The sequence below is a fragment of the Bufo bufo genome, chromosome 4 (genome assembly GCF_905171765.1).
Source record: "Bufo bufo chromosome 4, aBufBuf1.1, whole genome shotgun sequence".
In the NCBI taxonomy this organism is placed as follows: domain Eukaryota; kingdom Metazoa; phylum Chordata; class Amphibia; order Anura; family Bufonidae; genus Bufo; species Bufo bufo.
This window is the reverse complement of record NC_053392.1, coordinates 482,537,624-482,560,762: the sequence shown is the minus strand read 5'-3', so window position 1 is coordinate 482,560,762 and position 23,139 is coordinate 482,537,624. Positions and strand designations below refer to the sequence as shown.

Here is a 23,139-nt window from a genome sequence, read left to right as displayed (position 1 = left end):
CAAAAGTAACAAGCTATTTATACTACACAATGAACAGCACTAAACCTCTATGGAACCAGAAAACAAACAAACAAAAACCAAAATAGAGATTAACCCCTTCAAGCGACAGCCAGTTTGGACCAAATGCCAGAGCCCCATTTTTTCAAATCTGACGTGTCAGTTTATCTGGTAATAACTTTGGAACGCTTTTACTTATCCAAGACATTCTGAGACTATTTTCTCGTGACACATCATACTTTATGTTAGTGGTGAATTTTAGCTGATACATTTTACCTTTATGCATACAAAAAAAATCCAAACTTTGCAGAAAATTCGGTAAGATTCACTATTTTCAAAATTGAAATTTTCTGCTTTTAAGACAGATAGTGATACTTCATAAAATAGTTATTACTTTACATTCCCCGTATGCCTACTTTACGTTGTCATCACTTTTTAAAATGTCATTTTATTTTTTTCTGGAAGTTAGAAGGCTTAGAAGCAAAATTTTTAAAATTAAGAACATTTCCAAAACACACTTTAAGGACCATTTCAGTTATGGAGTCAATTTGTGGGACCTACATAGTAGAAACAACAACACATAAATGACCCACATTTTAGAAACTACACCCCTCAAGGTATTCAAAACGGATTTTACAAACCTTATTAACCCTTTAGGTGTTCCACAAGAATGAAAGCAAATTGGAGGGGAAATTTAAAATTTTTATTTTTTTGTTCAGATTTTCCATTTAAATCCAATTTTCCTGTGACACAGCAAGGGTTAACAGTCAAAGAAACTTCAAAATGTATTAACCTGATTCTGCAGTTTACAGAAACACCCCATATGTGGTTGTAACCTGCAGTATGGGCGCATGGCAGGGTGCAGAGGGAAAGGAGCGCCGTATGGTTTACAGAGGGCAGATTTTGCTGGTATTGTTTTCAGGTTACATTTGAAGAGACCCTGAGACACCCCTAGAAAGAAAACCCCAAAAAGTGACCCCATTTTGGAAACTACACTCAAGGAATAAATCTAGGGGTGAAGTGAATGCTTTGACCCAACAACCGTTACATAAAATTTAGAAACACATGGCTGTAAAAATGAAAAATTAATTTTTATTTCCAATATAAAGTATCTTTAGCCCCAAATTTTTCAAGGGAAGGAGCGGCATCTGGATGTTCTAACATGTAATTTGCTGAAATTAGTTTAGGGCCCATAACATTTTTATTTTTGTGTGAGGGCTTCTTTTTTGCGGGACGAGCTGTAGTTTTTATTGGTTTTCTTTTTTTTACATATGTCTTTTTGATTATTTTTAATACCATTTTTTGTGGAGGTGAAGTAGGCAAAAATGGTAATTCTGTCAGTATTTTTTATTTTTTATGGGGTTCCTCTTGTTGTAAATATTGTATGATTATTTTATTCTGTGGGTTGATACGGTTATGGCGATACCAAATTTATATAGCTTCTTTTATGTTTTACTTCTTTTTCAGCATTAAATCCCTTTTGTGTTAAAAATAAATGATATTTTGCATCACCATATACTAAAGTCCAAAACATTTAAATTTTTTCACCAAAGTAGCTGTATGGGGGCTTGTTTTTTTGCGGGATGAGCTGTAGTTTCTATTGGTATCATTTATGGGTACATATGTCTTTTTGATCACTTTTTATACCATTTGTTTTGTGGAGGTGAAGTGGGCAAAATGGCAATTCTGTCTGTTTTTTATTTTTATTTTTTATGGGGTTCCTCTTGTGGTAAATATTATACGATTATTTAATTCTGTGGGTTGATACGGCTATGGCAATACCAAGTTTATATCGTTTTTTTATGTTTTACAACTTTTTCAGCATAAAATCCCCTGTGTGTTAAAAACAAATGATATTTTGCATCGTCATATTCTAAAGTCCAAAACATTTGTATTTTTTCACCAATGTAGCTGTATGGGAGCTTGTTTTTTGCGGGACGAGCTGTAGTTTCTATATGTCTTTTTGATCACTTGTTATTTTTTTTTTTTGTGGACATGGTGACAAAAACAGCAATTCCGTCATTTTGTCTGCATTATTTTTACGGCGTTCACCGCACGGGATTAGTAATATGATATTTTGATACATCAGGTCGTTACAGACGCGGCAATACCAATTATGAGTATTTTTTTTAATTTATTTAATTTTTTTAATGACATAAAATGAACGGATATGAGAAAAGACCATTTTTATTTTATTATTTATTTTTTAAATTTTTTATTTTTTTTTACTCCCCCCCCCTTTCTTTAATTTGTATTTATCAAGACCCATCTGGATCTTGAAGATCCAGTCATTTATTGCAATGCACTGTATAGTGTCTATTACAGTTAGACTAAGGGTACTTTCACACTAGCGTTATTCTATTCTGGTACTTAGTTCCGTCCTAGGGGCTCAATACCGGAAAAAAACGCTTCAGTTTTATCCTAATGCATTCTGAATGGAAAGCATTCCGTTCAGTATGAATCAGGATGTCTTCAGTTCAGTCCCTCTTACGGTATTTGGCCGGTAAAAATACCACAGCATGCTATAATCGGAACACTTGCCGGAATGCCGGATCCAGCATTAATTTCCATTGAAATGTACAAACCGGATTCCCAAAAAGTTGGGACACTGTACAAATCGTGAATAAAAACTGAATGCAATGATGTGGAGGTGCCAACTTCTAATATTTTATTCAGAATAGAACATAAATCACGGAACAAAAGTTTAAACTGAGAAAATGTACCATTTTAAAGGGAAAAATATGTTGAATCAGAATTTCATGGTGTCAACAAATACCCAAAAAGTTAGGACAAGGCCATTTTCACCACTGTGTGGCATCTCCCCTTCTTCTTACAACACTCAACAGATGTCTGGGGACCGAGGAGACCAGTTACTCAAGTTTAGAAATAGGAATGCTCTCCCATTCTTGCCTAATACAGGCCTCTAACTGTTCAATCGTCTTGGGCCTTCTTTGTTGCACCTTCCTCTTTATGATGCGCCAAATATTCTCTATAGGTGAAAGATCTGGACTGCAGACTGGCCATTTCAGTACCCGGATCCTTCTCCTACGCAGCCATGATGTTGTGATTGATGCAGAATGTGGTCTGGCATTATCTTGTTGAAAAATGCAGGGTCTTCCCTGAAAGAGATGACGTCTGGATGGGAGCATATGTTGTTCTAGAACCTGAATATATTTTTCTGCATTGATGGTGCCTTTCCAGACATGCAAGCTGCCCATGCCACACGCACTCATGCAACCCCATACCATCAGAGATGCAGGCTTCTGAACTGAGCGTTGATAACAATTTGGGTTGTCCTTGTCCTCCTTGGTCCGGATGACATGGCGTCCCAGATTTCCAAAAAGAACTTCGAATCGTGACTCGTCTGACCACAGAACAGTCTTCCATTTTGCCACACTCCATTTTAAATGATCCCTGGCCCAGTGAAAACGCCTGAGCTTGTGGGTCTTGCTTAGAAATGGCTTCTTCTTTGCACTGTAGAGTTTCAGCTGGCAACGGCAGATGGCACGGTGGATTGTGTTCACTGACAATGGTTTCTGGAAGTATTCCTGAGCCCATTCTGTGATTTCCTTTACAGTAGCATTCCTGTTTGTGGTGCAGTGTCGTTTAAGGGCCCGGAGATCACGGGCATCCAGTATGGTTTTACGGCCTTGACCCTTACGCACAGAGATTGTTCCAGATTCTCTGAATCTTCGGATGATGTTATGCACAGTTGATGATGATAGATGCAACTGTTGCTCCACTATCTTTCTGCGCAACATTGTGGGAATTGGTGATCCTCTACCCATCTTGGCTTCTGAGAGACACTGCCACTCTGAGAAGCTCTTTTTATACCCAATCATGTTGCCAATTGACCTAATTAGTGTTAATTGGTCTTCCAGCTCTTCGTTATGCTCAAATTTACTTTATCCAGCCTCTTATTGCTACTTGTCCCAACTTTTTGGGGATTTGTTCACACCGTGAAAATTAGAATCAACGTATTTTTCCTTTAAAATGATACATTTACTCGGATTAAATGTTTGATCTGTCATCTACGTTCTATTACAAATAAAATATTGACATTTCTCCGATGACTCTACAATCAAGTTACAAATTGGCTATAAATAGGGATCATGAAATACAGCTTTCAACACCGTTTTAAGATAGTCCGTATTAATCTTTTCAAATACTTTTTAAATATTGTCATATTTTATATAAATTTTTTCTTATAATATAATAAAGTGTTTGTGATATTATATTTAAAATGTATGTCTGTGCCTTCACATATGTATAGTTCATGGATAATGATATACACATTTTAACACATATTTTATATTTTTAATTTTATATCTTATATCTTTTATAAAAATGTATATTATAATTGTATATTCTTTTTATTTTTTATTTTTAGCCAAATAGTATGTTATGATGTAAAACAAACGAAAAATAATATAATTTATACTCCTATATATAAAGGACAACAAAACGCATATGCACTGGGAAAAACCGCATCTGCGTTTTGTAAAGCAAGAAACCGCATTGCTAACGCACATGAAAATATTGTATAATAAACTTGAGAAATGCTAGATAACATGATTTGCTGAAACTAGAGTTGAAAATCGAAATATGCCAGACAATGTGATGACTATAGTTGAGTTATGCCAGACAACATGATTACTTAGAATGATGGCAAAAACAACACTTCTCTGTATAAAAAGAACAATTATCTGGACTGATCCATGTCAGGATTTATGTATGACCAGATCCACTACCATATTTTCGCTCCACCTTACTTTAAGGGATGTTGGGTATAAAAGGAGGATTAAACCCCTCTTACAGACCACCACTGAGGAAGGGGCCAGGAAAGGACCCCGAAACGCGTTTGGTTTCTGTACACTTTGGACATCAGCTGATGAACATTTATGAGACCCTAACATCCCGACAATTGGATCCTAACTTTGCCGGAACAGTGACACCGTGCAAATACGAACAAAGTAAGACGCCTTGATAATTACCAACTAGGTCCAGGCTTGCAAGATCGGTGAAAAGCTACCAAGAGATCTCTCATGCTGAGAGCTACATGACCACCTTGAGCAAGCGACTAGACCCAGGTATTGCCTAATCTGATTCAGTGAGCCTCGTGGGACGCCACGGTTATACTCACAACAGACGGCATATAACAGGTGCATTCCTATTACTAGACTGTACGTTGATTTGTTCCTATACAAGCGAATCTATCTCTTTAAATACAGGGACATTTATCCGCTTTTATCATCGGACATTATACCTGGCATATTTCTTCACTGGACTGTGTAGTGGTATATCGAATATATAAACCACTTCTACATTTTATATTGTCTTTTATACCATTTATATTACCATAGTTGCCCTTTTTTATCTCTTTTTAGCATTGTCTATGTTATATTATTGTATTTATGCAGGTGTTATTATTACATTCTAATTCGCTATTTGGGTACTATATCATTTTATATTAGCATTGTATTTGATATTTTATTGCTATAAGTTCAGGGCTATTTATCAATTTTCCACTAATAAATTATTCTTATATTATATATATTTGTTCTTGGTCTTCACTTGGTCCAGCTGGAGAGTGCTCAGTCTTTCTACTTACATATACCTCAAATATTGACATTTGCCATCTCCACATCATTGCATTCAGTTTTTATTCACAATTTGTTTAGTGTCCCAACTTTTTTGGAATCCGGTTTGTATGAATGCCGGATCCGGTACAAAGTGTTTTTCAGATTGACACAAGAAGAGACGGATCCGCATCCGGATCTACAAATGATATCCGTTTGCATACGGATTTCCGGATCAGCATTAGATACACGGCAGACCGGACACCTTTGCAAGGCGTCCGGTTGCCATGGTAACCGTCGGGCCGCTGTCATCGCAGCCACGGCGGCGGCCCGATAGAAGAGAGAGGGAGCTCCCTCCCTCTCAACCCCATGGATGCCGCGGGCAGCTACTGACTGCGGCATCTATGAGGTTAAACGGCCGAGATCGGTGCCAGCACCGATTTCGGCCCTGGCAGCACAGTGTTAGCTTTAAGTTACAGCTAACACTCTCTGCTGATGGCAGCGGCTCCCCTGCTACATGGGGCAATGGCGGCATCTGGGGGGCATTATCAGAGGCACTGGGGGGCCACAGACATGATCAGGTGCACTGGGGGCACACAAGGGGTCTTACCTGATTTCAGGCTGCGAACTCCAGTGTGGAGATCACAGCCTGAAACCGGCATTTTAACACTAAAGCGCTCTGATTGGTTAGTCTGTCACAGCCCCGGTAAGCAGTTTGGACGTCACTGTACAGCCAAATGCAGCAAGTCACTTGGTAAAATTCAATCATAGAAAGTCTGTGGACTCAAGATTGGTGGCTCACCTCAGATGGGGTTCTGGATGTGGTGCTACTAGCCCAGTGTAGAGGATCACCCCTCCTCTAGTGATAAATATAGCAAAAATTGAAAGTGAGGGCGAGCACTCAACACCTGTAGCCAATTAGTAGTGCATAAAATTTTATTAAATCACCATATAATAATATGACATATAAATGGACCATATAAACTAAAATGCAATATAAAATGCCACTTTAAGGAAAAGGTTAAATAGTAGCAGTCTCTTGTGTTCAAGGCTACTATAGAATGTAGCTAATGCGTTTCACCGCTGCGTTTCACTGTCCCATGCGCATATAACAATAGTCAATGAGTTTGGCTGACTCGTGTGCGCTGCTCCAATATCAGCCAAACAATAGTGCAGGTGGATTCAACAGTGTCCGCTACCACATATGGACTAGGCTTGGTGTCCTCAACTGCCAATGGTCAAATGGCCGAGCACATTTAGTTAATAAGCCTCACCGCATGAGGTTTGAACCAGTAGTGTTCCTACCTTCCTCTGGTTTCGAGGACGTTAATCCAGACGTGTGCGGTGGGTCAGCTGCGAGCGACTGCTCCGGCGTCCAGCTCGTGGTGTCTGTGATCAGCTGTTTCCAGATCTCGCGGGACCTCGGAAGTAGTATGTGCCTGGACTGCACAGCAATACTAAGAGTTTCTGTACTTAGCGTCTCAGGAATCCAGCTTCTTCCGATAGTTATGTTGTTCGCATGGCCATGCGTCGATTGCGGAGATGCTTCTGTTGCAGGTGTGCGGCCCAGACGCGTTTCGGGAACTCCTTCCCTTCGTCAGTGGTACAGCAACACCTGCATTACTCCGCCGTTTATATCCTCATCTAGCCCCCAAATCCTGGATCACCGGATTGGCTTTCAACTGCATGGAATGTACATGCGTTTTTTCAAGCGGTTCTGATGCGTTTTTTTTTAGGGACATGCGTTTTATCATAAAATAGATTCCTTATGACAATCTATATATCCTGCATGGGACACATATGTAATTTCCAATTGTGCAAATGAATAATAATGTTAACATCCAAATAGACATGCATGCATAGAATAATGACATTTTTCAGCAGACTGCGACATGGATTAATCCAATAAATTAAATTCAACCATGATTAGTGGCATGTATAACACCATAGTGTCTCTTCTTATATATAGAAAATATGAAAAAATAATACAAATAATTAAATAAAAATCTATAAGATATAGACTACCAGTAGAACATAACTCGTATAAAAGTATACATATATATATGCACCTGGTATCAATGGTGTGATATGATATAAAAATACATACACTTAAAATGTATAAAAATATATATTTGGCTCAATCAATTTATGGAGAGACAGTATCCCGAAAGAGTGATCAATTTAGCTCTAGAAAAAACGAGAAATCTAGACAGAAGTAGTTTCTTCATAAATAAGATAGATGGGACAGAGACTATATAAGATAGTGAGATTATTAACAATAAAATTATCTTTCCATTCACGAATAGTCATAAGCGACTACAGAAAATTGTTAAAACCCACTGGCACCATATCTTATGTGATAAAAAGATAGGCCATCTGTTACCAACCACCCCGGCTTTAATATTCACCAAGGCACCTAATCTAGGTTTAAAAATAGCCCCATCGATTAAAAGATCTAAAACAATGAAAAAGGAGAATACAATCTTGGGCTCCTGGATGAATTTAAAAGGTTTTTTTAAATGTGGGAAATGTATGGCCTGCAAGGTCAATCCCACAACTAGAAAAACCACTACCATCTCCTCAATGCAAAATAACTTCATATGGGAGATCAAAGATTGCATCACTTGCAATACGTCGGGAGTCATCTACCTTGTCCAGTGCCCGTGTAGGAGACAGTATATAGGGAGAACTAAACGTCCCTTGAAGACCAGGTTGGCTGAACACATAGCCAATATAAGGAAGGGTTATGACAAGCATTGCCTGTCCAAACATTATAAAGATATACATAATAAAGATCCCTCCGGCCTGGTCTTCACGGCACTGGAGAAGGTAGAGAGACACTGGAGGGGTGGAAATTACATTAAACAGATGTCTAGGATAGAATCCAAACATATTTACCAGTTTGGATCTCTGTTGCCAGTGGGCTTGAATGCTGAATTGGAGATTTTTGGTTTTCTGTAGACTGGGTGCCCCCATTCCGACTCCTACGACTTAGTTTGGTCGTTTATCGACACTGAGTCGTGGACTCGGTTGTGGGCCCCCAGTCTTATTCATCACATCCAGCACATACAGTCAGTCTGAACCCCCTTTATCTATCTGACATGCACCCAGCCTGTATGTGCATTTCTCATTTTTTATATTTTTATATTACATTTTTATATTATATTATATATTTTTAACTCTCTCTCCCAGCCAAATATATATTTTTATACATTTTAAGTGTATGTATTTTTATATCATATAACACCATTGATACCAGGTGCATATATATATGTATACTTTTATACGAGTTATGTTCTACTGGTAGTCTATATCTTATAGATTTTTATTTAATTATTTGTATTTGTATTATTTTTTCATATTTTCTATATATAAGAAGAGACACTATGGTGTTATACATGCCACTAATCATGGTTGAATTTAATTTATTGGATTAATCCATGTCGCAGTCTGCTGAAAAATGTCATTATTCTATGCATGCATGTCTATTTGGATGTTAACATTATTATTCATTTGCACAATTGGAAATTACATATGTGTCCCATGCAGGATATATAGATTGTCATAAGGAATCTATTTTATGATAAAACGCATGTCCCTAAAAAAAAACGCATCAGAACCGCTTGAAAAAACGCATGTACATTCCATGCAGTTGAAAGCCAATCCGGTGATCCAGGATTTGGGGGCTAGATGAGGATATAAACGGCGGAGTAATGCAGGTGTTGCTGTACCACTGACGAAGGGAAGGAGTTCCCGAAACGCGTCTGGGCCGCACACCTGCAACAGAAGCATCTCCGCAATCGACGCATGGCCATGCGAACAACATAACTATCGGAAGAAGCTGGATTCCTGAGACGCTAAGTACAGAAACTCTTAGTATTGCTGTGCAGTCCAGGCACATACTACTTCCGAGGTCCCGCGAGATCTGGAAACAGCTGATCACAGACACCACGAGCTGGACGCCGGAGCAGTCGCTCGCAGCTGACCCACCGCACACGTCTGGATTAACGTCCTCGAAACCAGAGGAAGGTAGGAACACTACTGGTTCAAACCTCATGCGGTGAGGCTTATTAACTAAATGTGCTCGGCCATTTGACCATTGGCAGTTGAGGACACCAAGCCTAGTCCATATGTGGTAGCGGACACTGTTGAATCCACCTGCACTATTGTTTGGCTGATATTGGAGCAGCGCACACGAGTCAGCCAAACTCATTGACTATTGTTATATGCGCATGGGACAGTGAAACGCAGCGGTGAAACGCATTAGCTACATTCTATAGTAGCCTTGAACACAAGAGACTGCTACTATTTAACCTTTTCCTTAAAGTGGCATTTTATATTGCATTTTAGTTTATATGGTCCATTTATATGTCATATTATTATATGGTGATTTAATAAAATTTTATGCACTACTAATTTGCTACAGGTGTTGAGTGCTCGCCCTTACTTTCAATTTTTGCAAAATTCAATCATACTTATAGGGGGTTGCCCAGGATTTATTTTTTTAACCCCCTCAACCATTGGGCCCTGTGAAGAGAACTATACTTGACTGCTCTATTTAGGCTCTGTTTCTCTTTCTGGTCCTGCCTGTAAAGTTTCAGCATGAACAGTCACATCCGCTGCTACAGCCGTGACCAGAGATCTGTCACTTAGGGATATGTCATTGGCTGCAGTGGTGCACGTGACCTTGTCCATGCAGAAAGCTTGCAGACAAAGGGACCAGAAGTCTGGAGAGGATAACCTGGAAGCCATGGATCGGCAAGGAACAGTTAGGTGTAGCCCTATTCACAGGTCCTGTTGGGTGGGAGATTAAAAGGGTTGTCCAGGATTTCCTTTAATTTTAAGTGATATTCAAGGATTTTATTACTGATGACCTGTCCTTAGGAAAGCCATCTATATACAATAGTTAGGGGTTTGACCCTTCACACCCCCACCAAGCAGCTGTTTCAGAGAAACTCCAACACTAGAACCACACCGCTCCATCCATTGTGTAATGGAGCAGGTAACCACAGAGCTGCTCCCATTAAAGTGAATGAGAGCAGCGCTGCAGTTACAAGCTCTGTCAACTGCACAATGGATGGGGCTATGTAGTCCTTGTGCCAAAGCTACTCTGAGGCAGCTGAATGGTGGGGGTGTGGAGGGTGAACCCCTGGATGATCATATATTGGGGACAGAAATAAAGTTAGTTTAAAAAAAAAAAAAAAAAAAAAAAAAGCAAAAAAAAGTGTTTTTAATAAAAATAAAAAAAAAAGTTAGTTTCAAGTAAAAAAAAAAAAAAAAAAAAAAAAGAAACACACATATTAGGTATCACCGTGTCCGTAACGACCGGCTCTATAAATATATCACATGATCCACCCCGTCCGATAAACACCAGAAAAATTTAATAACAAAACAGTGCAAAAAAATTTTACATTTTTGCCACCTTACATCACAAAAATTGAAACACCAAGCGATCAAAAAGGCGTATGCCCCCCCAAAATACTACTAATCGTCACCTCGTCCTGCAAAAAAATGAGACCCTACCTAATATTATCGGTCAAAAAATAAATAAAAAAACCGACTTTCAGACAATGGAGACACTAAAATATGATTTATTTGCTTCAAAACTACTATTATTGTGTTAAAGTGGAATAAATGAAATGAAAACGTAGACATATTAGGTATTGCCACGTCTGTAACAACCTGCTCTATAAAAATATCGCATGACCTAACCCCACAGGTGAACACCGTAAAAAAAAATGTGAAAAATTAAAACAGTGCCAAAAACACCATTTTTTGGTCACCTAAGATCACATAAAGTGCAACACCAAGTGATCAAAAAGGCGTATGCCCCCCAAAATAGTACCAGTCACCTCATCCTGCAAAAAATGAGGCCCATCCTAAGATAATCGGTCAAAAAATAAAAAAGCTATGGCGACACTAAAAACATTCTTTTTTTTTTTTGTTTTGAAAATGCTATTATTGTGTAAAACTTAAATAAATAAGAAGTATACATATATTAGGTATTGCCACGTCCGTAACAATCTGCTCTATAAAAAAATGTCTCATGACCTAACCCCTCAGGTGAACGCTGTAAAAATAAAATAAAATAAAAACTGTGCCAAAACTACAAATTTTTTGGTCACCTTGCCCCAAAAAGTGTAATAATGAATAATCATCATATGTACCCAGAAATGGTAACAATAAAAATGTCAACTCTTCCTGCAAAAAACGAGCCCCTGCACAAGACGATTGGCAAAAAAATAAAAAAATATGGCGTTCAGAAAATGGAGACACAAAAACATTTTTTTTTTTTAAATGCTTTATTATGTAAAACTGAAACAAACAAAGAAAGTAGACATATTTGATATAATTACGTCCGTAACAACCTGCTCTATAAGAACAGCACATGATCTACCCTGTCAGATGAATGTTGTAAAAAATAAAAACGGTGCCGAAACAGCAATTTTTTGGTTACCTTGCCTCACAAAAAATGTAATCTAGAGCAATTAAAAATCATATTTACCCCAAAATAGTACCAATAAAACTGGCACCTTATCCCCTAGTTTCCAAAGTGGGGTCACTTTTTGGGATTTTCTACTGTAAGGGTGCATCAGGGGGGCTTTAAGTGGGATATGGCATCTAAAACCAGTCCAGCAAAATCTGCCTTCCAAAAACCATATGGCGCTTCTTTTCTTCCTGCCGTGTGCCCTTACATTAGTTCACAGTAATAAATATAGTAATAAATATAGAGTTTTGTTTGGCTGTTAACCCTCGATATGTTAAAGAAAAAAAATGGATTCAAATGGAAAATCTGCCAAAAAAAGTGAAATTTAGAAATGTTATCTCTATTTTCCTTTAATTCTTGTGGAACACCTAAAGGGTTAACAAAGTTTGTAAAATTAGTTTTGAGTAAGTTGAGGGGTGTAGTTGCGGTCATTTATAGGGGGTTTCCACTATGTAAGCCCCACAAAGAGACTTCAGACCTGAACTGGTCCTTAAAAAGTGGGTTTTGAAAAATTTAAGAATTGCTTCTAAAACTCAAAGCCTTCTAACGTTCTAAAAAAATAAAATGACATTTCCAAAATGATGCCAACATAAAGTAGACATATGGGGAATGTTAAGTAATAAATATTTTATGAGGTATCACTTTGTTTTAAAAGCAGAGAAATGTAAATTTTTAAAATTGCTAATTTTTCTACATATTTGGTAAATTTTGGATTTTTTCATAAATAAAGGAGAAGTATATTGACTCAAATTTATGACTATCATGAAGTACAATGTGTCACGAGAAAATCTCAGAATGGCTTGTATAAGTAAAAGTGTTCCAAAGTTATTACCACATAAAGTGACAAATGTCAGATTTTCAAAAAATGGCCTGGGCAGGAGGGTGAAAACTGGCCCAGGGGTAGCCCCCTTTTGATCCCTTGTCCCATTCACCATAATAAAGATCTATTATGGTGCTCCACTTGCTGAGCTGTACCTTGTGCACAGCTTAGCAGACAGATTACCATGACAGGCCTAGGAAGCTTTAGCTGCACCCAGGATGTCATAGTAACCGATCAGAGCCCCATAATTTCACTGTCCTGACCTACGTAGCACTGATTGCATTGCATTATATTTATTTATGATGCTATGTAACCATTAGAGCTCTGGAATGAATTCTATAACACTGACATAATGCACTCCAGAACTCTAAGGGCTCATGCACACGACTGTATGTATTTTGCAGTCTACAAAAAAACATTCCCCAAAAAATACAGATGACTACCGTGTGCATTGAGGAATGGAACAGCTGGCCCCTAATAGGATAGTACTATCCTTGTCCGTAATACGGACAATAATAAGACATGTTCTATTTTTTGGCGGAACGGAAACACGGAAACGGAATAACTTTTTTTTTTGGTGGACACTTTGAAATAATTGGTTCCGCATATGGACCGCAAAAAAAAACGTAACGGACACGGAAAGAAAATAAGTTTGTGTGCATGGGCCCTAAGGGTTACGTAGCATCATAAATCAATATGATGCAATCCTATCAATGCTACCTAGGTCAGGACGGGAGCTCTTGCAGATACGCTGCGAGTTTAATGCATTGAAATCGCTCATGTGAAACCAGCCTTAGACCCCTTTCACACGAGCAAGTTTTCCACAAGGGTGCAATGCGTTAGGTGAATGCATAGCACCCGCACTGAATCCTGACACATTAATTTCAATGGGTCTATGTACACGAGTGGTTTTTTTTCACGCATCTATTTTCACGCGTTCTGCGTTGCGTGAAAAATGCAGCATGTTCTATATTTTACGTTTTTCACGCAGCCCTGGCCCAATAGAAGTGAATGGGGCTTCAGTGAAAAATGCATTGCATCCGGAAGCAATGCGTTTTTCAGTGATGGTTGCCAAGAGATGTCGTTTGTAAACCTTCAGATTTTTATCACGCGTGTGAAAAACGCATTGCACCCACGTGGAAAAAAACTGAACAACTGAACGCAATCGCAGATAAAACTGACTGAACTTTCTTGTAAAATGGTGCGAGTTTCCCTGAACGCACCCTGACACAATCCATATCGTTTGTGTGAATGAGGCCTTAGGCCAGTTTTAGACAAGTGAGTTAGTTCACTGCGAGAAGCACACTCCATAAGGGAGTACGATTTCCCATCCTGAACTTTGCTCTTGTATTACACGTTGTAACATTGTATATCAGTTGTCATATTACATTATGTCTGTTATAAGACAATAATAAAATAATACAAATAATAGACCTTTACCTTTCTTGCCAAGCGCTTGACCTTTTTTATACCCCATCTTCTGAAGTAACGCAAAGCCCTTGTTTTCATAGCTCAGCGCCTCATTGAGCACAGTTTCTCTTCTTTCATTTTCCACCTCTTTCAAGCTCTTCTGTCTGTTCTTAACATTACTTTCCTTTTGCTTCTCTTCCTTCTGGTAAGATTCTTTGACTCTCCTTGGAACAGGGACTCCTGGTCTCACATCCTGCCTGGTATAGAAGTAAACACATGCGCACTTTACAAAAGGTTTCATTTTCCCAGTAGTTTTAATTTTATTTAATTACAAAGTCAGAGTTCAAAAATACAAAGTCTAATACAAAATTCACATAACCAGTAATACACAATACTTAACAAAGACAGTACTACAGTTTTAAAGTCATCTATTCCATCTTGTAAGTTTCACAGCTCCTCATCAGACTTCACAATAAATTTAACTCAGACTTCGTCGTTGTCCAACTAAATCAACTTGCCCCCCCCCCCCCATACTGGTTGTCTCGCTAGACCCATAGGTAGCCCCCCAATGGGGATATGTAATCTTAATATCTCTGTTTCACAACAGCTAATGATCATTACCACTCTCTTGCAATAATGACTCTCGCAACCATAAGGCCTCTCATCCAAACCTTTTTTTTCCCGAACTATTGGCGGAATACAGCCCAACACAGCCACATCCAAATCCAGCGGAAGGGGCACCAGAGACTCCACACTCAGAACCCGGAAAACCTCCCTCCAGTAAGATTGCACTTCTGGGCAGCTCCATATCATATGTATATAGTCGGCAGCCTCTTTTTTACATTTCCTACAGTTTGATTTTCGTTCCTTATAAATCCTACTTAACAGTAATGGAGTCATAGATTCTATGAATAATATTGTAGAATGTGCTCTGCTTTACGGGTGCCTTAAATTACAACAAATATTAAAATAAATAATCCTGAAGTTGCAAGATAACATTGCTCTTAACGACGTTCCTTTAGTAGGAAGATCAGGAAAATCAAAGATGCTTGCTAACCCATCAAGAAGAATTCCAGCGTCTCTAAGATATTATTCAGATAAGACTATTATTTATAGCATCCATGGCTTATGAAGGCCGTATTGGTCTCTTCCTCAGGATAATACACCTTAGGCCTCATGCACACGACCGTTGTGTGTTTTGCAGTCCGCAAACCACGGATGGCGTCTGTGTGTATTCCACAATTTGCGGAACGGCACGGACAGCCATTTAATAACTGTCTATTCTTGTCCGCAAAACGGACAAGAATAGGACAGGTTATATTTTTTTGCGGACCACGGAACGGAGCAAAAACCGCAGCTCGGATGCTGATGGACCAAAACGATGGTCGTGTGCATGAGGCCTTAGGGTACGACCACAAGGAGTGGCCCCTGTGGACGAGTACCACTCAGCCATATGAGCCACAGCTGCATTGTTTCTTAAGACTTCATTGGTAATGGCCACGTGTAGCCAGATGTAAGCTAATTTAGGCATCTATTAGCTATGTGTTAACAAGGTCAATTCCAGATGTCCAATTTTGTATCCATCTTGGATTCTTTCCTATAATTTCCCAGACGTGAATGTTAGAGACAGTGATGTAAGTTACTTATCTGTAATGTAGTCATTCATTTGTAATACTATGAAAATAGTATAACAACATATTATTCTGCATTGTAAATTGTTTTATTAATAAGACAAAAGAGATTTGCCCTAAAGCTGTTTTGAAATTCAACTTGAATTCACCATTGCTCTTCGGCTGTAATATACGTAACCGCTGGTCACTGTCGGCCTGCTATTGGCTGCACCCCCCTGTCGCAGGATGTTCTGACCTGTGCCACAAGGAGATGCAGCGGCAACCGCGCAGGGATCCAGAGAGACGTGGAGCAGGTAAGTATGCTCTAGAGGAGGGGCCCAGGCATTCTGGGGGTTATTATAGGGATTGGATAACCCCTGATAGGTCTCTCCCCTGGGTTTCGGTCCAAATCTGTCCGGCAGGATATAAAGAGGAATTCGGAGTATTATTGGATTAATGCAGATGTGATTTCTCTGTGCGCAATTTTTAAATCACCAATTAAGAGGGTTTTTTTTGCAAGTTGCCGGGGAATCAATGGGAGCAATGTTCTCTCTCTGTTTGGCCAATATATTTATGGCCTGGTAGGAGGGGAGTTTATTTTGTTTGCATCAAGCAATCCCTTTGTTACAAGCTTGATCTGGTATGGCTGCTACATCTACAACTAGTGCTGAGGGAACTTGTGTTTTCAAGTTCGGCGTACAAGGTTCGGGTTATCTAAGAATTCCGTGGTAGCGGAATCCATAATGGAATTCTTTGATAACCCGAACCTTGTACGCCGAACTTGAAACCACAAGTTCGCTCAACACTGTTGGCGACCTGATCTTCATTTGATTGGGGCGATGGGGTGGCCATACCGGATTTTAGGTTTACAGTGTCATACCATACTTCTAGAACCCCCTCCTTAGATCATGGCCTCTTTCACATGGTAAGTGTTTGGTCAGTATTTGTAAGTCAAAACCAGGAGTGGGTCCAAAACAGAGAAGGGGCACAAATATTTCTGTGGTACCTTTTTTCTGTAGGTTCCACATCTGGTTTTGGCTTACAAATACTGACCATGTGAAACAGGCCTAAAGAAGTATAAAAGCGGCTCACCAGTACTAGGATATGGATCACGTAGGTGGACAATCTTAATGGCTGCCCAAAAAATCCAAAGCAAGACTAATAGAGTATAAAGAGAATAGCTGGCACTCTCAGCTATGAAAAATTAAAAATACACATATCATATTAATATGTATCATATCTATCAACCTATATAAACATGCCTCATAGATGTTTATATAATCAACCTATATAAAACATGCCTCATAGCGGCGGTCCGGCGGCACGGCGAAATGTGTGAAAATAGCCTTAAAGGTGTGTCCAGGTGAGCTCCGACTTTAGCTCAAAAACTGTCTCCCAGCTTTTTCATTGATAGGCCAGTATTCAGACCGGGGAGGCTTCAATGCAAGGACAGCTACAAATACTTACACAGAAAATGTGTTTGTTCCAAATCACACCGTTTGCCCAATTCACTGCTAATAATCGCATATTTATTCCATCTCAGTTGTAATAATACACATGCTGTTTATTAAAGGGTTCTCCCATGACTAATGTAAAAAAAAAATGAAAAGCAGAGATCATATAGTACATGACAATCTCTTTGTTTGGAAGTTCCAAGCATTGGGGGCTACAATTTGCGGTCCCCATTGCACCGGCACTACCCGTGCAGCAGCTTGAATGGGTCCGTGATCCATCCGCATGGCACAAAAAAATGGAATAGTGTTTCCATGAGGTTCCGTGCCTTTGTTCCGCACTGACCTTCCGGATGGCAGACTCATTCAAGTGAATGGGTCCGCATCCATGATGCGGGGTGCATGCAGCTGTTGCCCGTGTACTGCGGGCCGCAATACGGGCATGGCCGGGCAACGGCTGCGTGCATGAGTCCTGTACCTCACATGGATCCAGAGATCTCCCCATTCATTGCTCTGCTAGATTTAATTCAAGCTGGCAGCTCAGGGGGGGGGGGGGGGGTGTCTCACCTCTCCCTTTTACAGCTCAGGGGGGGTGTCTCACCTCTCCCTATCACAGCTCAGGGGGGGTGTCTCACCTCTCCCTATCACAGCTCAGGGGGGGTGTCTCACCTCTCCCTATCACAGCTCAGGGGGGGGTGTCTCACCTCTCCCTATCACAGCTCAGGGGGGGGTGTCTCACCTCTCCCTATCACAGCTCAGGGGGGGGTGTCTCACCTCTCCCTATCACAGCTCAGGGGGGGGTGTCTCACCTCTCCCTATCACAGCTCAGGGGGGGGGGGTCTCACCTCTCCCTATCACAGCTCAGTAATATGCGTAGAAATCCGTAAATCAGTCTCGTTAGAAAAGGCAAATAGAAGACACAGCTAGGCGGTGACTGAGCCGCGGTAATCACAGGGTCACAGACATTTATCAGTGAACTGCCTTCATTTGGGTACGGCGACATGTGCAGCGCGACATTTCATATAATGCATTTCAATGGTGTCGAAATGCGACGTGCTGTCACGCCACAGTTACAAAAAATCCAACTATTTTTGCAACTGTTGTGTTGCAGTCACAGCATGTCGCATTGTAACACCATCATAACACATGTCGCCGCGCGCCCGTACCCTTAGAGGGGCAGTCCAGGCTTATAAAAGAAAGTTTGCTCATGTTCTCTAGGAACAGCGCCTCTCCAGGGGATGTTTGGTATTTCAACATTTAAGACAAATGTCATGATGCCAGAAACCTGCACCACAAGCCCCCACTTTTTAACCTATTCAGGTAAGGACCTGCTGTTATAGTAATGTGGCCCCTAAGCAGAAACAACATAGACAAAGCACAGACACGGCACACTGCTTACATGGAGCTGATGAAGGCATCCGACATGTAATCTTCTTCCTCCTCCTCTTCCACCTCGATATTACTCATTATGAATGCCACAGAGCAAAAAGTCTGAACCGTCCACCAGAAGTAACCCGGGAACTAACTAGAGCTGCACACGGTGCTCGCCGCGGATTTCCTTCCGACCGGAAGTGTCTCTCATGTCCGCCATATTTACTATTGGCACGGCAGTCTCAGCATTGACTGCACGGGTAATAGATGCCGGTGACAGCTTCATCTAATGAATTACAGCCTAGAATACCCGTCTATAGTCACTTCAGTTACTGACATTATCTTGCAAATTGATATGTCTTACATCAAGAAGACTAGCAAATAAAAGGGAACTGTGCAGTCACGTTGGAGCAAGTAAACGTGCACAGTTGCAATGCTAAGACACGACTAGATCCATTGTGTGAGGCAGTTTTCTGCCATGTTTCTTGGTGACCCTTTCTGCTGGGTACACACCTGGTGAACACTGACTGCAGTGCCCAGCATCAGAAATCTGGTGTCTTAGCCCTCTGCATCCATGGTCAGTGTAATTCTCTTAAAGGGGTTGTCCGGCTACAGATATTGATGACCTATCCTCAGGAATGGACCCCCAGAACCCCCACCATCAGTTGTTTCAGGCAGCCGCGCGCCGCACACTATACAGTGAACAGAGAGGGCCTGAAACAGCTGATAGTTGGGGGGTTTTGGGTGTCCGTTCCTGAGGATAGGTCATCAATATCTGTAGCCAGACAACCACTTTTGGGCTCATGCACACAAATATATTTCCTTTCCGCTTCCATTCCATTTTTTTTGTGGATCGTATGCGGAACCATTCACTTTAATGGGTCCGCAAAAACAACGGAAGGTACTCCGTGGGCATTACGTTTCCGTATTTCTGTTCCGCAAAAAAGTTGTGCATGTCCTATTATCCGCAAATCACGGTCCAAGGCCCTATTCAAGTCAATAGGTCCTCAAAAAATACCGTAACTCACACTGAACACATCCGTATGTCATCCGTATTTTGCAGATCCATACTGTAGAAATGCTATGCCCAGCCCATATTGCTCATGTGTTTGATGATAAGTTACTGTTTCCGATCCGCAAAAAACGGATTGCATACGGATATGTTTTGTGGAATAACCTAACGGAAGAGGACTTGAATTAGAGAAAAAAAAAACTCAGATACGGAGCAACGGACCGCAAAACAACAACGGTCGTGTGCATGAGCCCTTAGGGTACTTTCACACTAGCGTTATTCTTTTCCGGCATAGAGTTCCGTCACAGGAATTCTGAATGGAGAGCAATCTGTTCAGGATGTCTACAGTTCAGTCTTTCTGTCTTTTCAGGACGGAGATAATACCGCAGCATGCTTTTCCCATTGACATGCATTAATGCCGGATCCGGCCCCGAGTGTTTCGGCAAAACGGATCCGTTGTTGCGGTCTGCGCATGCTCAGACCGCAAAAAATGTGAAAAAATAAATAAATGCCTGATCCATTTTTACAGATAACACCGGAGAGACGGATACGGCATTTCAATGCATTTGTCAAACGGATCAGGATCCTGATCTGTCTGACAAATGCCATCAGTTTGCATACGTTTTGACTGATCCGGGAGGCGGTTCCAGCGACGGAACTGCCTGCTGGAATCCTCTGCCGGAAGTATGAAAGTACCCTTAGACATACCAGCTACAGTGTAACCAGACTGCAGAGCTGGGACAGAATGTGTTAGATCATGAAAATAGCAAAATATGCCCCATGTGATGAAATGACAGGTATTGCTGGTCAGTCCTGTTCACTTGAATGAAATTGCATATCCACTGCAGCCCATAGTGAAGACTGGTGATATGTCTGGAAAAAGCAAACCAGCCAAGTCTATAAGGCCTCATGCACACGACCGTTGTTTGGGTCCGCATCCGAACCGCCGTTTTGGCGACTCGGATGCGGACCCATTCACTTCAATGGGGCCGCAAAAGATGCGGACAGCACACCATGTGCTGTCCGCATCCGTGGCTCCATTTCGCGGCCCCGCTAAAAAAATATAACATGTCCTATTCTTGTCCGCGCTTTGCGGACAAGAATAGGCATTTATATTGCCGGCGCCCATTCCGTTTCACAAATTGCGGAAGGCAACACGGACGGCATCCGTTTTTCGCGGATCCGTGGTTTGTGGACCGCAAAAAACGGAACGGTCGTGTGCATGAGGCCTAAGGGTTAGGCTACTTTTACACTTGTGTTGTTTTCCGGTATTGAGATTCAGGCCGTTTTGGGGGACGGGACCGGTGTCTCTCAAATGCAAAATTCTCATGCCCATACTCTCCCCTTCTCCAGGAGCCCACTAATTTCCACCCCTACTTCTTAGACTATCTAGACCAGGGATGGCCAACCTGAGGCTCTCCAGCTGTTGCAAAACTACAATTCCCAGCATGCCCATACTGCCTCCAGTTATCAGCCTACAGCAAAGCATGGTGGGAGTTGTAGTTTTACAACAGCTGGAGAGCCACAGGTTGGCCAGCCCTGATCTAGACCCTTACTTGGGGCCTAACTTCCCCAGGTTTAGCCCTTCCTTCCTCTCCACTTATGGAAGCTGGGACGTAGGGTTCAAATTAATTAATTACAATTTTACCCTTGGAGCAGTCCTGTTCTGGACAGGCTTCCTGTTGCCCACCTTCCCTGTCATGAGTGCCAGTTACTGCCAGCATGACCATTCTGGCAGTACCCTTCCCTTTTTAATCATGCGCATTGGTGCACAGTTGGAGTATTTGCAGAGAGCAATTGCACTACCTGGCGCTGAATGCAGTAGCTATTATAGATTTACTCGGTGCCTCCCCCATCAACAGGCCCCGCTTCTGCACTGGATACTGTACATCCTGTAGCATTACCCTCCTTCCATAGGTGGGGTAATTAAATTACCATTGGATTACGTAGATCCTGTCGCATTACCCTCCTTCCATATGCAGAGTAACTGCACTACCACTGGATTGTGTACCTCCTGTCACATTACCCTCCTTCCATAAGTGAGTAATTGCACTACCATTGGTTACTGTACATCTTAGTGCCCTAACCCCTTCCACAGACGGAGTAACTGTAACCACTGGTTACGGTACATCCTGTTTGCATTACCCCCTTTTATAGTGGGAGTACTTGCACTACCACTGGATACGGTACCTCCTATTGCGTTACCCCCTTCCACAGGTGTAGTAATTGCACTACCACTGTCCTGTCGCATTGCCACTTATTTTCAGGCGGAGTACTTGTACTGACACTGGATACCGTACATCCTATTGCATTGCCCCCTTCCAAAGATGAAGTACTTGCTCTTCCACTGGATAAGGTACATTCTATTGCATTACTCCCTTCCACAGACAGAGTACTTGCACAACCACTGGATATGGTACATCCTCTTGCATTGCACCCTTTCACAGGGGGAGTAATTGCACTACTACTAGATACCGTATGTCCCGTTGCATTACCCTCCTTCTACGGGCAGAGTTTTTGCCCCATCACTGGATACAGTACATCCTGTTACAGTACCCCCCTTCCACAGTTGGAGTAGTTACTCTAACTTGGGATACCATATATCCAGTCGCGTTACCCCCCTTTTGCAGGGGGAGGAATTGCACTACCATTGGTGGATGTCCATCCTGGCGCCTTACCCCCCTTCCACAGGTGGTGTAATTGCGCTACTACTGGATCCCCTACATCTGGTCACATTACCTTCCTTTCAACAAGGGGAGTACCATTGGATATAATACATCCTGTCATGTTTGTTAGCCCCCTTCTCCAGGTGGAGTAATTGCACTAATATTGTCTACTGCGACACCTCCCTATTTCCTTGTTGCATTACCCCCCCCCCCCCCCCCTTCCACAGATGGACCATTTGCAATAGATGGTACCTACTATTGACTTTACCCCTCAACAGGTGGAATATGGACACTACCACTGGATACTGTGACTACTATCACACTATCCCTTTAGTAAGGTAGTCCCTTTGTATGTCGGTGTTGAGTGCCTCCGTGGCGACCTCTGTCTTCTCAGGATCTGACCCCATCACATAATTTTCCTCGTGCCTTGAGTCCCTGTGAGGCAATCACACTACTATGTTAGTCGTTGTCATTGCCACCTTCAACAGGTGGAGCATCTGCACAGGTTGCCAGCTTCCTTTCTTAAGTGGAGTATTGATTTGCACTGGCTCTAGATACCGTGGCTACTACTGTATGGCCTCCTTCTCAGGTGCAGTATTTCTGCTAGCCCTAGATACCGTGATTGCTACGGTATTGCCTCCTTCTCAGGTGGAATATTTGCTCTAACATTAGATGCCATGGCTACTACTGTATGACCCCTTTCTCAGGTGGCATATGGACTCACCTTGAAAATGGT

At 41.3% G+C, this 23,139-nt stretch overlaps 1 protein-coding gene across 1 annotated transcript in view; it reads right to left on the bottom strand.

Annotated features, from left to right (window-relative positions):
• Positions 1-18,907, bottom strand: part of GPATCH11 (G-patch domain containing 11) — a 99,315-nt gene extending 80,408 nt beyond the window's left edge. The window contains exons 1-2 of the mRNA XM_040429544.1: positions 18,754-18,907; positions 14,324-14,550 (exon numbers count right to left, since the gene is read on the bottom strand). Of these exons, the coding sequence (XP_040285478.1) occupies positions 14,324-14,550; positions 18,754-18,821 (295 nt within the window). The 5' untranslated portion in view covers positions 18,822-18,907. The remainder of the gene's footprint in view (positions 1-14,323; positions 14,551-18,753) is intronic.
• Between the last annotated feature and the right edge of the window lie 4,232 nt (positions 18,908-23,139).